Here is a 19,473-nt window from a genome sequence, read left to right as displayed (position 1 = left end):
TGTAATCGGGCCCATTCTAATATACAGTTATGTTCACAAAAATAGTAGCACTTCATATGCAAAGAAAAAAGTTGAATAATTTTTGCATTTCAAATCAATTAAATGTAGTTTGTTGATATCTGTAATACAGCTTGAATAAGTTAAATAATACACAATATTTGTTGTTTACTCTGTCTTTCAAACACAACTTTTATGTTAAATAAGAAATTAAACCTGTTCACAAAAATAGCAGCACTACCCTGCAAAAATCGTTGGATCATGTGGTCCACTTGTGTCATACTGGAGTACTCCATGGATTACTCTGATGTAATGCTGAGCTGGAGTATATGGTCCAGTCCTAGGACATCGCAATGTTAATTGGATCATATTTTTTGTATGAATTGTGGTTAATTTTGGAGCATTCCCTTGGTCCAAAGCGAGTACTCCATACATGCATGAATGGAGTACTCGTGATTTTTGCAGGGCAGTATACCAAGCTTACCATATTTTTTACCAAACTTTCTTGATGGCCTGCTACTCTTACCACATTCCTCACAAAAATGTTCCGGTCAATGCGTATGATTTGCTCATTTACTCCCACCTAAATTTTTTTTTAGTTTAAAGCATTTGCGAATATTTTGTAATTACATCCCGCAAATTTTTCTAAATCTTGGTACAATTTGACCTTTCCTTGCATTTTATTTTATGAAAATTCGCTTTTCGGAAGTTTAGTGCTTTGAGTATAAACGTAGAATTAGCTGATTACCAACGTTAGGCTAAATTTTAATTCAAGCTTTCCGCAGCTAATGAAATTCACGTAATAATTGAAACGTCTACGAAGAATGAACATATTGTAACGAATTTACTTGCAAATCCTCTTATTTGCAACCCTCTGCCAAGTTCGAATCACTAAACTGTTGAATAAATAACTCTAATATTTAATAATGCAAAATGGCCTTTATTAAAGTACTTCACAATGCACTCAAACTTTGCAACGAATAGCTTGCTTAATAACCAAACTGATTGATAGCTCAAATGAAACTCTACTATCAAAATAATACTGCTATTGCTCGCTAGATAGCGTCTTAATCCAAACTTGCCCATAGCGCCTCTACCGCTGATGCTTTTATACTCTGTGATTTCTTCGTGGCATCTTCTAGGCGCTTCCAGAATTTTACTTAGTCATAAACTTCTCAGCTACAACTACAGATGTATAATTTCTCATTTGAGTAATACTTGCACAAATTATTGCCCTCTCTTGTGACAACTCAGATAAGATATATGCATGTGTTTGTGCATTGTTTCTCCGCTGCTCGTATACGTACATATGTGTAGACCCAATTTTTGATTCGTTTATGTACTAGATACATAATGATTGATGTATGGATGTGCATGATATCACTGTTTAGCATCGGCTTAGAGTTGGCAACACCCCTTAGTTTTGCTAATATTCGTAACAATATTTAAATCGCACTGCAAAAATTATAAAATTGCGTACAACATTGATTTTTTTGCTCATGTTTACATATTGTTAGAACTGTGTTTATAAACGGTGAACAAAAATGTAAAGTGCGCCCTAGAATAATAATTTTCAGAGCTACTATGAATCATTCTGTCAAAGTAGAAGCTCCGCTGCTATTTTAATCAACATAAGTGTATATTTGTTAATTTTTGTACCCAGCTGTACTTGTACGCGGGTATTATAACTTTGATTGGATAACGGTTGGTTGTACAGGTATAAAGCAATCGAGATAGATATAGACTTCCATATATCCAAATCATCAGTATCGAAAAAAAATTTGATTGAGCCATGTCCGTCCGTCCGTTAACACGATAACTTGAGTAAATATTGAGATATCTTCACCAAATTTGGTACACGAGCTTATCTGGACCCAGAATAGATTGGTATGGAAAATGTGCGAAATCGGATGATAACCACGCCCACTTTTTATATATATAACATTTTGGAAAACACAAAAAACCTGATTATTTAGTAAATAATACACCTAGAATGTTGAAATTTGACGTGTGGACTGATATTGAGACGCTTGATTGTTACGATCTTCATTGACTGAGTGTGCAACAGGCACCTTCAAGGACGAAAGAGCTGCAGTGCTTGTGGCAAGGTGCAACGACCACGGCGTGTGCACTGGCGTTTAGGCCCCGAGCTTCAGCTTCGTGGATTCGATAACGCGGTCACTGCACAGCACTGCTCTTCCCAGTCAATGGTCAAACACGATAATTATTTTTGCACACTGGGGATATTCACACAGAAGAAAAAAAAGAAAACAAACCTACGCATTTGCATGCCACACTTCACTAATACGACACCCTCAACTTACCCTTATGCCTGGCAGCTCGTTGTTGCAACATTTGGTGGCTGCCTCTGTACCCACCCTACCTTTGGCCTCATTGATGTTGTTGAGGCCCCAATACATTACCATCAACTCCGGTGTCTCAAACCAAATCAAACAAATTAGTTACCCATTATGAATTATTATTATTTAAAACAAATTCAATCCATTATGCATTTCTTAGTTTAGTTAACCTAAACTTAATTAATGGAGTTTACTTTGATTTTTAAAAGAATAAAATCACTAAAAACAAAACAACTCAATGAGAAGTTATATAGTGGAACCTTAGTTAGTCTCCCTAGAGCATTAATTGCATGTGACAATTCAAAAATCAAATAGTTATACACATGTATGTAAATATGTTTTTACGTTAATATATACGCATGTATAAAATTTAAAAATTATGTATTAAAAAAAAAAATTCAAGTAATAAGGAAAACTACCCTTGATATATATATCAGCTCATGTACGTATGTGCTTACATGTGTATGTACATTAATATTAGTGAATAATCAAAAAAAAATATTTTTGATAAACGGTTGCTTAGTTTAGTTGGCCGACACTTAATTTGTGAGACTTATTTTGATTCATAGTCCAAGAAAATCATTATAAAAAAAATGGTATAAAAAATCCTAAATTTATAACCTATGAACTCAACAAAAATAATTTTGATATATGTACGTATGTATGTAAATGTGTATATGTGCCTTTATGTACGCATATATAAAAAAATTATTATCAACAAAAAAAATTAAGTTGAAAGGACGACTAAATCCAATATATGTACATATATGTATGGCAACTTACATATGTGCATACTATGTATGTAAATGCACATCATTGTATAAATGTGCAATAAAGAAAAAAAATTGCTAACAAAATAATATGTAGGAAATAGGTGAATATATTTAGGTACATATATACGTGAGTAACTAAATTCATTTTTCAGGTATATAGCATTTCTACCTAGCTTCGAAGGCCTTCTTACTTGGGGAAAGGGGTTATCATTCCTCAAACAAGAATTAAAATATTTTCTAAACCAACTAACACAATTAATGGTTTTTAATTTGCAAAAGAAAATCACTTAAAACATTACCAAACCGCAAATGTTGGCAACCATGTTTAAAAATGTAAAAAATGTTTTAAATCACTCTCAATGAAGAAGAATGCATATGTATAAATGTTCGCATCGAAAATCATACAAATTCCCATAAATGGTTGCATCGAACAATATTTCTTTAGCTGGCATCATAAAGCTCTCTCAAACGCATCACACAGCTCTCTAGAACATGTCCACTTCACTCACATGTATGCATCGTGCGCAGGTTCAAGAGAATGCTGTGCAACAATAACAACATAAATATTGTCACGGATATTAGCATCCCTAAGCTATACCATCACTAAGGCGATGCTAAGCGATGTTCACGTCAATAATCAAATTATGTATACACATATATAAGGCAGCCGAGAGAAGTCACACACAGATGCATTTACTTATACGCCTATGTGTGTGCGAGAGACTGTAAACTACAAACTCACATACATCTGAGAGACGCTGAAAAGTAGAAATATGTAAACAAGTAGAAACTATATAAGAACTATAAACACTCGAAATAGTTGGTAAGTTCTGGAAATAGAAGAGCCTAGATGTATGCAGCGTAAACTATAAAAGCGGCACAAGCGAGTAAAATGTAATTCAGTTTGATTTGAGTTGTCAAGCAGTTTGATTAAGACGATATCTAGCGAGCAATAGCAGTGTTATTTTGAATAGTAGAGTTTCACTGAGCTATCAATCAGTGTGGTTATTAAGCAAGCTATTCGTTGCACAGATTGTTATTGTGAAGTACTTTAATAAAGGCCATTTTGCATTATTACAAATTGGAGTTATTTATTCAACAGTTTAGTGATTCGAACTTAGCAGAGGATTGCAAATAAGAGGATTTGCAAGCAAATTCGTTACAATTGGTGTCAGAAGAGGAATTGTTGAATAAATTCCAGAGGACAACAAGGACATGGCAAAGTTAAGTGAATTGAAGATCCCGCAACTGAAGAAGGAGTTGGAGAACCGTGGATTGAATACAACTGGCATTAAACTCGAACTTCAGTCACGACTACGAGAGGCAATGGAATTAGAAGGAATTGATGTGGAAGAGTATGTCTTTCATCTTGATGGCGAGGAGACAACAAAAATTGAAGAGAAAAACGAATCATCACAGACAATTACCAGCACAGACTTGAACATGATATTGGCTGCAATAACTGCTCAAACATCGACAGTAACATCTAAGATGGAAGCGCAAGAGGCACGTATAACAGAAATGTCATCACAAATATCCACCAACATGTCATCACAACTGGAAGAACAGAAAACGTATATGTCATCACAGATGGAAGAACAGAAGACGTATATGATATCCCAACTGGAATCGCAGGAAACCCGTATAACATCACAATTGGAAGAGCAGAAGGCATATATGGCATCCCAGCTGGAAACACATGAGACACGTATTTCAGAAATGTCGACACAGATTACATCAAAGATGGAAACACAACTGAAAGAGCAAGAGGCGCGTATATCATCAAAACTCGAAGCGCGTATGGACGAGAAAATAACGCAGTTTGAAGAAAAATTCGAGGCAGAGGTGGATGCATTGAGAGGTCGTATACAGGAATTGCAACTTAATCGGCCGACTGCTTCAGCGAGCAATACGAAGGTAAAAACTCCATCTTTTGACGGTTCTCTTCCTTTCCAGGTCTTCAAGCTACAGTTTGAGAAGACCGCAGCAGTGAACAACTGGAATGCGGAAGATAAAGTTGCTGCACTATTCGTGGCATTGAAGGGGCCAGCAGCGGAAATTCTCCAGACGATTCCCGAAGGAGAGCGGAACAATTATGAAGCATTGATGGCTGCTGTAGAACGACGTTATGGAAGCGAGCATAGGAAACAGATATTCCAAATTGAGTTGCAAAACCGCTACCAAAAAGCAAATGAGACATTGCAGGAGTTTGCTTCAGATATTGAAAGATTGGCTCATCTTGCAAATGCGGACGCACCCGTGGAATACACTGAAAAGGTAAAAATCCAGAGTTTCATAAATGGCATACGGGACGTGGAAACGAAGCGAGCTACATACGCGAACCCAAAGCCAACATTCGCAGAAACGGTGTCACAGGCTCTGATTCAGGAAACGGCGTCGCTTCTGTGTAAGCCAGTTTTCAAAGCACGCCGTATGGAAGTAGAAAGGCCAGAGTGGGTAGACGAAATATTGGAGGCACTGAAAGGATCGCAAAAGCGAAGTGAAAAAGTTATCAAATGCTTCAAATGCGGGAAGTCCGGTCACATAGCACGTCATTGCGATCTTGGTCTTAATAGTTCCAACAATGTGGGTGGCCGTAAACGCAAAGCTGGAGGAGATGAGCAAGAGCGAGTAAGAGGTAGAGAGCTAGATCCAGCTATTGAATGCCCTGTGATATCTGTGTCGCAAATTGGAAGGAAATCAAGCAGTCTTACCGTCAGAGGGAATGTGGATGGCAAAGAACGAGTACTGACTGTAGATACGGGCGCATCTCATTCCTTGATCTGATCTGACTTGGTCAACAGGAGAGTAAAACCGTTACCAGGAGCAAAGTTGCGTACGGTCACTGGCGACTATAACCAAGTTCAGGGAGAAGTGATATGTGAAATATTGATTGGGAAGGTCATGGTTCTACACAAATTTGTTGTGGCGGAGATTGTTGATGAAGTTATATTGGGAGTCGATTTCTTGGTTGACCATGACATCAAGATCGATATGCAGAGAAGGGTGATGTGTTATGAGAACCAAGATGTGCCACTTAACTTTAGTTTGGAAAAAGGGTTCAGCAGTAATCGGGTACTGGTGGAGAAGACTCGACGAAGGCCACGAAATTCAAAGTTAAAGGTTGATGGAACAAATGGGCCAAACAAATCAAAACCGAAGGTACCTATGAGATAAACACTGGCATTGAAAAGCCCTAACGGACGTACTGAAACGAAGAAAGAATGCAAGGGTGGTTTCAAGCCAAGGCACACTACTGTTGTGAAGCGTCGGAACGATACTGATTATGCAAAGGAAATCCGTCCAGCGCAAGCTCTGCGAAGTAGTTCTTCATTGGTCAAGCAACAGAGTGCGAGGGAACGATCCAGGATAATGAGTAGTAAGATGAAACACAGGTACGACAAGGAAAATAATTCGAAAGGTTCCTTGGCGGGAGATTTGGTACTGTTATACAACCCTCACCGGCGGAAAGGTGTTCCATCCAAATTTCGGTGCAGTTGGGAAGGCCCGTACAAGGTTGTGAAGAAGATCAGTGATATCATGTACCGCATACAAAGCATTGAGAAACCACGGAGTAGAAGAGTGGTACATTTGGCGATGCTAGCAGCGTTTAGATCGAGAGATTTGTCTGATCGGGACGATCAGACTTAGGTGGAGGGCAGTGTCACGGATATTAGCATCCCTAAGCTATACCATCACTAAGGCGATGCTAAGCGATGTTCACGTCAATAATCAAATCATGTATACACATATATAAGGCAGCCGAGAGATGTCACACACAGATGCATTTACTTATACGCCTATGTGTGTGCGAGAGACTGTAAACTACAAACTCACATACATCTGAGAGACGCTGAAAAGTAGAAATATGTAAACAAATAGAAACTATATAAGAACTATAAACACTCGAAATAGTTGGTAAGTTCTGGAAATAGAAGAGCCTAGATGTATGCAGCGTAAACTATAAAAGCGGCACAAGCGAGTAAAATGTAATTCAGTTTGATTTGAGTTGTCAAGCAGTTTGATTAAGACGATATCTAGCGAGCAATAGCAGTGTTATTTTGAATAGTAGAGTTTCACTGAGCTATCAATCAGTGTGGTTATTAAGCAAGCTATTCGTTGCACAGATTGTTATTGTGAAGTACTTTAATAAAGGCCATTTTGCATTATTACAAATTGGAGTTATTTATTCAACAGTTTAGTGATTCGAACTTAGCAGAGGATTGCAAATAAGAGGATTTGCAAGCAAATTCGTTACAATATGATATTTTGTGGTTTGGCTAGTTGAATTTTTGGTAAGTGCTACATTTTACCAACTCTTCAAATTTGGCTAATTCAAACTACAGTGGGTATTCAAAATAAGGGGCCTAAAGTTCATTAGGGGTTTTCTTTTAACCTAATTGCTTATATTGAACACAGTTAGGGATGTCATTAATTTTTTTATGAGAAAAATTCAATTAGAATTTACTTTTTCTTAGCAACATTTTAGGCATACGATTCAATGTTTCTAAACATAACTTGATTCTTATTCATACTTATTTTTGAGTTCGAGTTCGATTTCTATATTTCTACATACATTTTATGTATCTATATGTATTACTAATCTATTAGAAACCTCCGACGATGATGAAAACTGGCCATTTTGGGTGTTCTGGCTTGTTTAAAATATGGCTTACTGGATTATCAGCAACTGGATCAGGTTTTGAAGTTTTTGCCGTGGCCGTAAAAGCGGGGTTAAGTTAAAGGGGGGTTGCTTGTGATTCACACAAAAATGAAATGGAAACAAACAAATGGCATCTCAAAATGTAAACGTCACCTAGAACTTACATAGAAAATCAAAATTCAACAGACTTCTAAGTTTCTGAAATAAATTGTTGCCTAAGTAAATGGTAAAAAATTAATAGAGTTACTCCTACCCCAGAAAATTTTCAACATTTATAGTACATACAAAGAACATTTCAACTCACCATATTTACTTCCTGCAAAATAGATAGGTTCCAGTTAGTGCTTTACTAGGTTTACTAAAAGATATTTTACCAGGACGTGTTTCATTCACACAGAGAGCTAAATAAATCTAAGATTTTTTAAAAAAGTTTGTCAATTTAAATGTTGCCCTTCCCTTCCAGTATATGTAATTTTCGTCGTCCAAGTATAATACTTTAATTTTCGTTATTTCTTTTTTGACGCCTTCGGAGTTAATCTACTATGTATGATTTCCATACTTTTCACTTTGTATTTTATATTATGAAGTATTGTTGAGTGTGCTATTCCCAATGTCTCCGATAGTGGTATTGATACAAACCTTTTATGTCAAAAGGTAACAAGTTGCTGTTCTTGGCCAGCTCAACGGTCGCAAATTTCTCTATTAGTGCTATTGTGTTAGCTATTGCGTATTCGTTCTTTAGTTCCAGAGTATCCTTCAATATTGTTTTCAGATGTTGTTGCTGTTGTTGTAGCGATAAGGACACTCCCCGAAGGTCTTGGGAAGTGTTATCGATGTTGATGGTCCTTTGCCGGATGCAGATCCGGTACCAAGCCCGACCATCTCGGGAATGATTTGTTATGACCACATGCGACCTTATAGGCCATCCCGCCCTCCCACCCACTAGATCCATGAGGAGTTTGGGGTCACCACAGCCTCGGCTGTTAATGAAACAGGATTCGCCACGGGTAGGTGAGGTTGACAATTGGGTTTGGAGAAGCTATATATTGCACAGGTAACCTAAAAGGGTTGCGCTACACAACCCCTTGAATCTGCTATTTTAGTCACCTCTTACGACAGGCATATTCTTACGGCGGATATATTCTGACCCCTTACCCGCGGGGGGTTTTCAAATCTTTAGCCATTATGGGCCTTATTGGAGTGTCCGACTTATGGAGTTTGGTAGCGCACTAAGTGAAGAAGCCGATGGGTTCATTTGGACTAATGTATATGCTATGGTCGAATCTACTATATTGGTTGCATTTTTATTGCAAATTAATTGCATTTTATTTAAATTTCTTTCTGGAATTCATCCATGGTATTATTGTTGTTGTTGTAGCGGTAAGGTTGCTCCCCGAAGGCTTTGGGGAGTGTTATCGATGTGATGGTCCTTTGTCGGATACAAATCCGGTACGCTCCGGTACCATAGCACCATTAAGGTGCTAGCCCGACCATCTCGGGAACGATTTATGTGGCCACATTAAACCTTCAGGCCATTCCCTACCCCCAAGTTCCATGAGGAGCTTGGGGTCGCCAGAGCCTCGTCTGTTAGTGAAACAGGATTCGCCGCGGATAGGTGGGGTTGACAATTGGGTTTGGAGAAGCAATATATTGCGCTGGCAACCTGAAAGGTTGCGCTACACAGCCCCTTGAATCTGGTATTTTAGTCGCCTCTTACGACAGGCATACCTTCCGGGGGTATATTCTGATCCCCTAACCCGCTGGGGTCATCCATGGTATTCTCACTTATTCTACATTTCATTTCCAAGATGCGTTTTTTAGGTTTGGTATTTTTCTATTAGCACAGTGTTATACCTTTGTCCGCCTTCGTTGTTGTTTTTTTTAAGTTAAGGATGTGATTCTGGATTGTTTGTTTCGTATTACCTTTTTCCCCTTCCTGTGCTTTCACTTCTTTGTTTATTATTCCCCTGCACATGTGTCTTGCGTGCTCCTGTTCTTCATGTGGTATTAATGATATTCCACACTGCACCTGCAATCGCCTACTCGAGTTTTTCTTGTGGTCTCATGTGGTGTAGTGTTGGAAAACTATAGATAGTCAGACCTATCGATAGTTTCAGATTGATTATCGAATAAACTATCGATAGTTTCGATAGATTTCTAAAGTTGACTATGCGAAGTTCATGTATGAATATAGCAAAAATTATAAAGTTGATTTCTGAAATAATATTGCTAATAAACACTTATTGTTAATTTTATGTATGTTTTTATTTTAAAAACTATTTTGAGAAGGGTAAATATACATTGTGGTTTTCAACGTACCTACATACATATGTATCTACATTTCATTTACTTCGTATATGTACATTACATACATACATATGTCTGTATGTATTTTTAAATACACGCTTAACTTCTATTTAGGGAGTTCACAATATGTTGTAAAGTGTTGTATCGTTGTATAGTTTAAAAACGCTTTTATCAGCATTGTTGTTTGCTGTAAAAAATTTGAATAGCGACGAAAGCCAGCTGTACGGCGATATTCAAGTTATGTACAATAAACAACAATGCTGATAAAAGCGGTTTTAAACTATACAATGATATAATACTTTACAATACTGTAACGAATTTACTTGCAAATCCTCTTATTTGCCCTTTTGCTAAGTTCGTATCACTAAAAGGTTGAATAAATAACTTCAATATTGAATAATGGAAAATGGCCTTTATTAAAGTACTTCACGATAACACTTATACTTTGCAACTAGCTGGCTTAATAACCAAACTCATAGCTTAAATGAAACTGACTTTCAAAATAATACTGCTATGGCTCGCTAGATAGCGTCTTAATCGAAACTGCTTGATAGCTCAAATCAAACTGAATTCCAGCGCCTCTACATTTGCTGCCTTTTATACTCTCTGATTTCAACGTTCGCATCTTCTAGGCGCTTCCATTTCCAGAATCTACTAGATGCCATCAGCTCTCAAACTTCTCAGCTGTAACTACAATTGCACGATTTTATAGCCTCTCTCATTGCATACTTTCAGGAGTATCTCAGATATATGCATGTGTTTGTGCATTGATTCTCCGCTTCTCGTATACGTACATCGTACATATGTGTAGACGCAGTTATTGTTTCGTTTATGTAGATACATAATGATTGATCTATGGATGTGCATGATATCACTGTTTAGCATCGGCTTAGAGATAGCAACACCCCTTAGTTTTGCTAATATTCGTAACACTGCCCTCCACCTAAGTCTGATCGTCCCGATTAGACAAATCTGCCGATCTAAACGTTGCCAGCCTTTCCAAATGGACCACTTTCATTTTGGTTCGTGGTTTACCGATGGTTTGTATGCGGTACACTACATCGTTGATCCGTTTTACAACTTTGTATGGGCCTTCCCAATTACACTGCAATTTCGGGAACAAACCTTTTTTACGTTGTGGGTTGTATAACAGCACCAAATCTCCTTCCTGAAAACCTTCCGAATTAATTGCTTTATCGTATCTGGCTTTCATCTTGTCACTCATAATCTTTGTTCGTTGCCTTATCAGATCATGTATTTCTCTTAGCTCTTCTTCCAAATCACTAGTGTATTTCTTGACATTCCTCTCCGCATTGGCATCTATCCCAAACTTCAAATCAGCTGGCAGTCTAAGGTCATTGCCAAACATTACTTTTGCAGAGGTTTGGCCCGTTGTCTCATGCACTGCTGATCGGTAAGCCATCAAGAATAATGGTATGCGGGTATCCCACTCTTTATGGTACTTGTCTACTACTTTCCTTAAGTGCTCCTCCAATGTTCTATTGAATCGTTCTACCATACCATCGGATTGAGGATGCAATGCAGTTGTCCGTGTTTTTCGAATGCTCAATGATTTACACATTTCCTGGAACACAGCTGATTCGAAATTCCTGCCTTGGTCAGAGTGTAACTCCATGGGTACACCATACCTTGCAACCCAATTGTTTATAAATACTTCTGCTACCGTTTCCGCTTCTTGATTTGGGATTGGGTATACCTCTGGCCATTTGCTGAAATAATCCATAACTACCAGTACATATTTGTTTCCGCCGTTGCTAGTAGGAAATGGACCGGCGACATCCATAGCGATCCTTTCAAATGGCGCACCTGAGTTATACTGCTTCATCTGGCCATGACTTCGGGTCCTTTCGCTCCGCTGCAAACCTCGCAGTTCGCAATCCACTCAGTGACCGACTGACGGCAACCAACCCAATAGAATCTCTGTTTAATCTTCTCGAGCGTCTTCTTGATTCCAAGATGACCTCCGCTTGGACCATTATGCAGCTCGCTGAGCACGTCAGGAATCCTCTTTCTGGGAACAACTCTCAGTTTCTTCTTGCATTTACCATCCTCACTCTCCCATACTCGATGAAGGCAACCGGATATCAATTCTAAACTGTTCCACTGTGTCCAATATGACTTGGCAATGGGACTCTCTGCTGACATCTCTTCTCTGTTTGGTCTTTCGTTTCGTTCGAGCCCTTGCATAACACGTGACAGATCTGTATCTTCTAGCTGACACTTTCTTAGCTGTTCCTTGTCCCATTCATCTGTACATGTTATAGTCATTAGCCGGACATCTATAATGTCTTCTTTAGCCTCGGCTTTTGAACTGTGCTTGCATTCCAAACTACATGGTCTTCGTGACATTGCATCGGCATTTCCATGGGTACTACCTTTTCGATGCTCAATGGAAAAGTCATAGCTTTGTAGTCGCTCGAACCACCGTGCCAATTGTCCTTCCGGATTACGGAACTGCAGAAGCCATTTTAAAGCTGCGTAATCTGTTCTGACACGGAATCGCAGGCCGTAGAGGTATTTGTGAAAATGTTTAATGCACTCTGCCAATGCCAACAGCTCTCTCCGCGTAACGCAGTAGTTCCTCTCTGGTTTTCAATCGAACGGCTGTAATATGCAACTACCTTCTCCTGTCCATCGACCAGTTGTGATAAAACGCCTCCTATAGCATATCCGCTCGCATCTGTATCTAGAATAAACGTTGCTCCTGGAATCGGATATGCCAACATTGGGGCAGTGCACAAACGCTCTTTCTATGTTTGGAAAGCTACTTCTTGCTCCTTCTTCCATTCAAAAGCTTTATTTTTTCTTGTTAGCTCGTGGAGACTATGGGCTGCGCTGGCAAAATTTGGTACAAATCGGCAGTAATATGTGCACAGCCCAAGGAAACTACTCAATTCATGCAGATTCTCTGGTCTTGGCCAATCCTTTACTGCCTTTATCTTTTCATTCGCTGTACGGATACCTTCTGTCGTTACCTTGTGACCCAAATAATTTACTTCCTTTTTAAACAGCGCACACTTTTTGGGACTTAACTTCAGACCAGCGCCAGCTATTCTCTGGAAGACTTCATCTAAGTTTTTAAGATGTTCATCAAAGTTCTTGCCCAATACGATGATGTTGTCCAGGTACACCAAGCATGTTTTCCAATGTAGTCCTTTCAATACCTGATCCATGAGTCTCTCGAAAGTAGCTGGTGCATTACATAGTCCAAAGGGCATTACTGTAAATTGCCAAAGACCATCTCCGACGCTGAAGGCTGTTTTCTCTTTGTCCTCCTCCTTCACCTCCTCTTGCCAGTAGCCGCTTTTCAAGTCCAGTGTGGAAAACCATTTCGTACCAGAGAGCGAGCCCAGAGTGTCGTCAATTCTTGGCAATGGGTAGCTATCCTTTTTCGTAACGTCATTCAACTTCTGGTAGTCCACGCAAAACCTCATTTTTCCATCCTTCTTCTTTACAAGTACTACCGGTGAGCTCCAGGGACTAGCTGATGGTTCGATGACGCCGCTGTCGCTCATTTCTTGTATAATTTTACTCACAACTTCCCGCTTCGCCAGTGGAACACTACGTGGAGCTTGACGTATCGGCCTCGCGTCTCCAGTGTCAATTTGATGTTTCACAACATTGGTGCGGCCTGGTTTGGAACCATCCTGGTCAAATATGTTTGCGTACTTTAGGAGCAGTTGCTTTGCCTTACTCTGATAATCTTCCTCTAGCCCCTCCGTCCATCCCGTGATGTCATTTGAAAGATCAGATTTTGGTGGTATTTGCTGACTCTCTTCCACCAGCACTCGTATACTGCTGTAGCCTCTCTCGTAGCCGAAATTAAGTGGTACATCCATGTTCTTATATCGCATCGTCTTGCTTTGCATGTCGATCTTGATGCCCTGGTCGATTAAGAAGTTCACTCCAATTATGATTTCATCAATAATCTCTGCCACTATAAAATTGTGTACTACCGTGATGTTCCCAATTGCGACTTCACATGATACTTCTGTGTTGTCTTCTCCAGTGGCTGTACGCAATCTTGCCCCATTCAATGGTCTTATCTTCTTGTTGACTAAATCCGCTCGAATAATGGAATGGGATGCACCCGTATCTACGGTCAGTAAACGTTCCTTTCCATCCACATGTCCTCCAACAGTAAGATTGACCTTCTTCCAATTTGTGAGATAGAGATTATGGGGCATTCAATTGCGGGAGCCAGCTGTCGCTCCTTGCGGCTGACTCGATTTAGTTTAACGATTGAGTGGTCTTGGAGATTTTCTCATCTCCTTCTGCTCGGCGTTTACGACCACCCACATTGTTGGAACTGTTAGGGTTGGTGTTGCAATAACGCGCAATATGCCCTGGCTTTCCACACTTAAAGCATTTGACTGCATCATTATGCTTCTGCTGCGTACCCTTCAATGCTTCCAAAATTGCGTCTACCCAGTCTGGCCTTTCAACTTCCACGCGATGAGCTTTGTACGCTGGCTTACTCAAAAGTGAGGCTGTTTCCTGAGTCAGTGCATGCGATACCGTTTCAGCAAATGTTAGTTTTGGATTCGCATATGTAGCCCGCTTCGTTTCCACATCTCGTATGCCATTTATGAAGCTCTGGATTTTTACCCTTTCAGTGTATTCCACGGGTGCGTCCGCATTTGCAAGATGAGCCAATCTTTCAATATCTGAAGCAAACTCCTGCAATGTCTCATTTGCTTTTTGGTAGCGGTTTTGCAACTCAATTTGGAATATCTGTTTTCTATGCTCGCTTCCATAACGTCGTTCTACAGCAGCCATCAATGCTTCATAACTGTTCCGTTCGTACTCTGGAATGTCTGTAAGATTTCCGCTACATGCCCTTTCAATGCCACGAACAGTGCAGCAACTTTATCTTCCGTATTCCAGTTGTTCACTGCTGTGGTTTTCTCAAACTGTAGCATGAAGACCTGGAAAGCAACAGAACCGTCAAAGGATGGTGTTTTTACCTTTGGATTACTCGCTGAAACTGCTGGGCGATTTAGTTGCAACTCCTGTATACGATCTTTCAAAGCATCCATCTCCCTGTGCCTCCAGCTTCGTTGAGATACGCTCTTCCTGGGCTTCGAGTTGTAATGTTATTCGTGTCTCTTGCTCTTTTAATTGTTTTGCAATTTGTGACGCCTGTGATTCCATCTTGGATGCCATATATGTCTTCTGTTCTTCCATCTTGGATGTTAAACGTGTCTCCTACGATTCCAGTTGAGTTTCCATCTTGGATGTTATACGGTTCTCCTGGGATTCTAGTTGAGATGCCACTGTCCATGTTTGAGCAGATATTGCAGCTAAAATCGTGTTCAAATCTGTGCTCGCAAGTGTCTGCGAAGTTTCATTTTTCTCTTCAATTTTTGTTGTCTCGTCGCCATCAAGATGAAAGACATACTCTTCCACGTTAATTCCTTCTGCTTCCATTGCCTCGCAGTCTTGCCTGAAGTTCAAGTTTAACGCCGCTTGTATTCAATCCACGGCTCTCCAACTCCTTCAGTTGCTGGATCTTCAATTCACTGAACTTTGCCATGTCCTTGTTGTCCTCTGGAATTTATTCAACAATTCCTCTTCTGATACCAATTGTAACGAATTTACTTGCAAATCCTGTTATTTTCCCTTTTCCTAAATTCGTATCACTAAACTGTTGAATAAATAACTCCAATATTGAATAATGGAAAATGGCCTTTATTAAAGTACGTCACAATAACACTTATACTTTGCAACTAGCTGGCTTAATAACCAAACTGATAGCTTAAATGAAACTGACTTTCAAAATAATACTGCTGTGGCTCGCTAGATAGCGTCTTAATCGAAACTGCTTGATAGCTGAAATCAAACTGAATTCCAGCGCCTCTACATTTGCTGCCTTTTATACTCTGCGTTGAGATGCGTTCGCATCTTCTAGGCGCTTCCATTTCCAGAATCTACTAGATGCCATCAGCTCTCAAACTTCTCAGCTGTAACTACAATTGCACGATTTTATAGCCTCTCTCATTGCATACTTTCAGGAGTATCTCAGATATATGCATGTGTTTGTGCATTGATTCTCCGCTGCTCGTATACGTACATGGTACATATGTGTAGACGCAATTATTGTTTCGTTTATGTAGATACATAATGATTGATCTATGGATGTGCATGATATCACTGTTTAGCATCGGCTAATATTCGTAACAATACCTTGTGAACACCCCAATTTTTTTTGAATTGTATTTCAAGAAAGCCAATGGTTTTTATTGAGAAAAACTATTTTATCCATATTTTTAGGCTTTAGTATGTTTCGCCGTTCGGAACTTACAACTCCGCATTTGCTGAATGTGCGTTCTGATTCTGTCGAAGTTGCCGGAATACAGAGATATTTCAAAGCAACCGTCTTCATAGTTATAAAATCATTTTTTGAAGTCTTAAAAATATGTTATGTATACATTTACTCAATATTTAGAAAATATATACCTTCCAAAAATCTAAAATATTCGCACTCTGAATTAAATTGGGTCTTTCAAGATATTGTTTTTTATAGTTATATTGTCTACTTTTCGGGATGTCACCTCTTCATTCCTTGCATCTTCTAAGAATTGAAATAGTGGATCACCTCCGGGTTGGGAAATATTTTCGATCGGCCGTTCGCTCACTGAAGGTGTTACACAGTTCATTTCTTATTCAAGAAGCATAGCAGCTGAGTTTGCGTTCAGGATTGAGATGAAAGCCTTTTTCTTGAAACGAGGATCCAGTAGTGTTGAAATTTTAGTTGCGGTTCTCTTCTCGTATGGAAAGAGACGTTCTACAACCCCTTCTTTTAAACTTTTACACAAACGTAAAGCGGTAACGTTATCTGGTTAGGGTAAAAATTGCGATTTTTAGTTTTTAAACAGCAAAAAAAAATTAAAACATATATACCTATTTTAGTTTCCATTTCGCAAAGGTTTCGGTAAAGCCCATTGACCAAAGGAATTATAAGCGATATTGTTAGCCCGTTTCCAGAACACCTAACCGTCAATGTATAAAAAAGCGAGAGTATTTTCTCGACTTGCTTTAGCGTAACCATTTCTTCCTCGGTAAACGGTTCAGGTGCTTTTCCGATGAAATAGCATCTATTGTTTCCAATATTCGTTTGATCATCATGTATGAGCTATTCCAGCGTGTTGCAACTTCTTGTATAAGTTTCAGAGGGATCTCGGTATTTTGAGCCTCCTTAAACAGTTCAGTTGCATTTGAACTTTTTTTAAAGAATGTGACAATCGTTTTACACTTTTGTAGCAGAGGAGCCAGATGTATGTTGTCCTTGTCTTGCAATAGACTATTTTGTACTACCAAGTTCAAAGTGTGGGCCAAACATGGAAGATTCTTCTTTTTCAAATTTCGCACGCCTTAGTCATATTAGAAGCATTATCAGTAACAATGTATGTAACCTTATCCAAAATATCATAGTCAATAAAAATATCATGCAAAGATTTGGCAATGTTGTCAGCGTTGTGATTAGTGGCTTAAAGTAATGGCATAGTTGATAGTACTGCCGTTCGCATACTAAAGTCTGGATCAATAAATTGACACGTTACTGTTATGTAACTTTCCGTGGCGGCCGAAGTCCAGCAATCCGTTGTTATAGCGAGGTACTCAACAGCTGAGAGCAAATCATGCAGCTTTGACCGGCATTGCTCATACATATTTTGTATATGTACGTTTTTTAAAGTGGTTTTGCTCGGTAACACATATTTTTGTAAAGGCTCTAAATCATCATTATTAACAATACTAAAAAGCTGCAATTCAACTCCAATTAGTCTAGCCAAAGCCTTATCAATTTCTTTTTTTTGCGATGATGTAGGATCATATTCTGCACCTCTTTTGAAATTCGAGTCTATTGAACGCATTGATGATAGGATGCTACTGGAGCCGCTTGAGCAACGATCATTTTCATTTTCCATGTTGGGATGCATTCTCTTCAACTGGTAACGCAAATTGGACGTGTTGCCACTTGTCCTATATTCTTTTTGGCATATAAGACATTTAGCCAAATTCTTGTCGGTAGACTTTTTAAAATATTTCCACAATTAAGATAAACGTTTTAACATCTTCATGCAAACGTTAGGAATTATAAATATTTACCAAAGATAGCCTCTTAACCCCCCATTTCCGCCAGCTTTGTCAGTGGCTTCAACTTCGGCCGAATCGGCATTTGTAACAGGGAACTCATTTTCTACAATGGTATTGTGTTAAAATATAATTAAAACGCAAGATTTGTATGCTTTATTTAACTTGCCTTCGTTGGTTCTAATCACAAATTTATCCATTTTTTCGTATTTTAAAAAAATTTAGGCGTGGTAACAAAAGTCGAAAACTATCGGTGGTTTTCCAAACTATCGATAGCGGCGATGGTGCCCGACTATCGATACTATCGAAAGTGCCATCGATAGTTTTCCATCACTAATGTGGTGGCTTGGATTTGGATGTACATTCGGGTCTCTTTTAAGCAGCGCTGTGACCTTGATATTCTTCCCTCAGGAATTTTTCTAATTTTTTACATCCCGAATTCTTTATTACAATTTCTATATTGGTTCTCATTTGTAATATTGTTATTCTAAATGTTATGCTTTAATACTTTTTTAGTAGGGAGTGTTATCGATGTTGATGGTCCTTTGCCGGATATAGATCCGGTAAGTTCCGGTAACGAGCACCATTAAGGTACTAGCCCAACCATCTCGGGAACGATTATTATGACCGCATTAAACCTTCTAGGCTATCCTGCCCGCACCCCCTAGCTTCTTGTTCGTTAATTGGGATTTCTGTCGAATTTAAAAACCTTGAGTTTGATTATTTTTGGGAAAATTGCTGAGGGTTTTGTACTTATAATAAGTTTTTTGTTACGCTAAGGTCCGCGTGTAATTGAAATTAAATCTCTATTAGAATAGAAATTTTTCTTATGATACCTTACCTCTGTTGCACGTTTTATTTTATTGAAACTAATTATATTTAACTTTATTATAATTTTTTTCCAGGCATGCAAAGGTACTTTGCGCAAAGTTTGTGGTCTATTAAATGCGCCAAAAGTAAATGAGATGGCGCAGCGACATCTTATTGATCATGGGCAATTAAATTATGGCGTTTTTATAGTCGATTTTGTTAAATTAATTGTAAGCTGCGTAAAATGTTTGTACAAAGTTTGCATTTGACTAACACAATTTCTTTTCAATTTCAGGCTATGGATTTACCTGATCACATACAAGATTTCATTGATTCGGCAATACCCAAATTACGTAGTCAGTGGGCCGAAGTGCGTGGAAGCGCTGCAATTGTTATAGGTAAATTATTAGTAATTTGATTATTTATTTATTTTTGTTTAAAAAACAAA

The 19,473-nt window shown here is 38.8% G+C and overlaps 1 protein-coding gene across 1 annotated transcript in view; it reads left to right on the top strand.

Annotated features, from left to right (window-relative positions):
• The window catches only part of c11.1 (maestro heat like repeat family protein c11.1), a 99,804-nt gene that overhangs the window by 79,453 nt on the left and 878 nt on the right, over positions 1–19,473 (top strand). Inside the window, exons 11-12 of the mRNA XM_067785596.1 lie at positions 19,121–19,255; positions 19,321–19,423. Of these exons, the coding sequence (XP_067641697.1) occupies positions 19,121–19,255; positions 19,321–19,423 (238 nt within the window). The remainder of the gene's footprint in view (positions 1–19,120; positions 19,256–19,320; positions 19,424–19,473) is intronic.

Source organism: Eurosta solidaginis, chromosome 4 (genome assembly GCF_040869045.1).
Source record: "Eurosta solidaginis isolate ZX-2024a chromosome 4, ASM4086904v1, whole genome shotgun sequence".
Classification (NCBI taxonomy): Eukaryota; Metazoa; Arthropoda; class Insecta; order Diptera; family Tephritidae; genus Eurosta; species Eurosta solidaginis.
The sequence above is the reverse complement of the archived record's forward strand: the minus strand, read 5'-3'. Positions and strand labels throughout refer to the sequence as shown.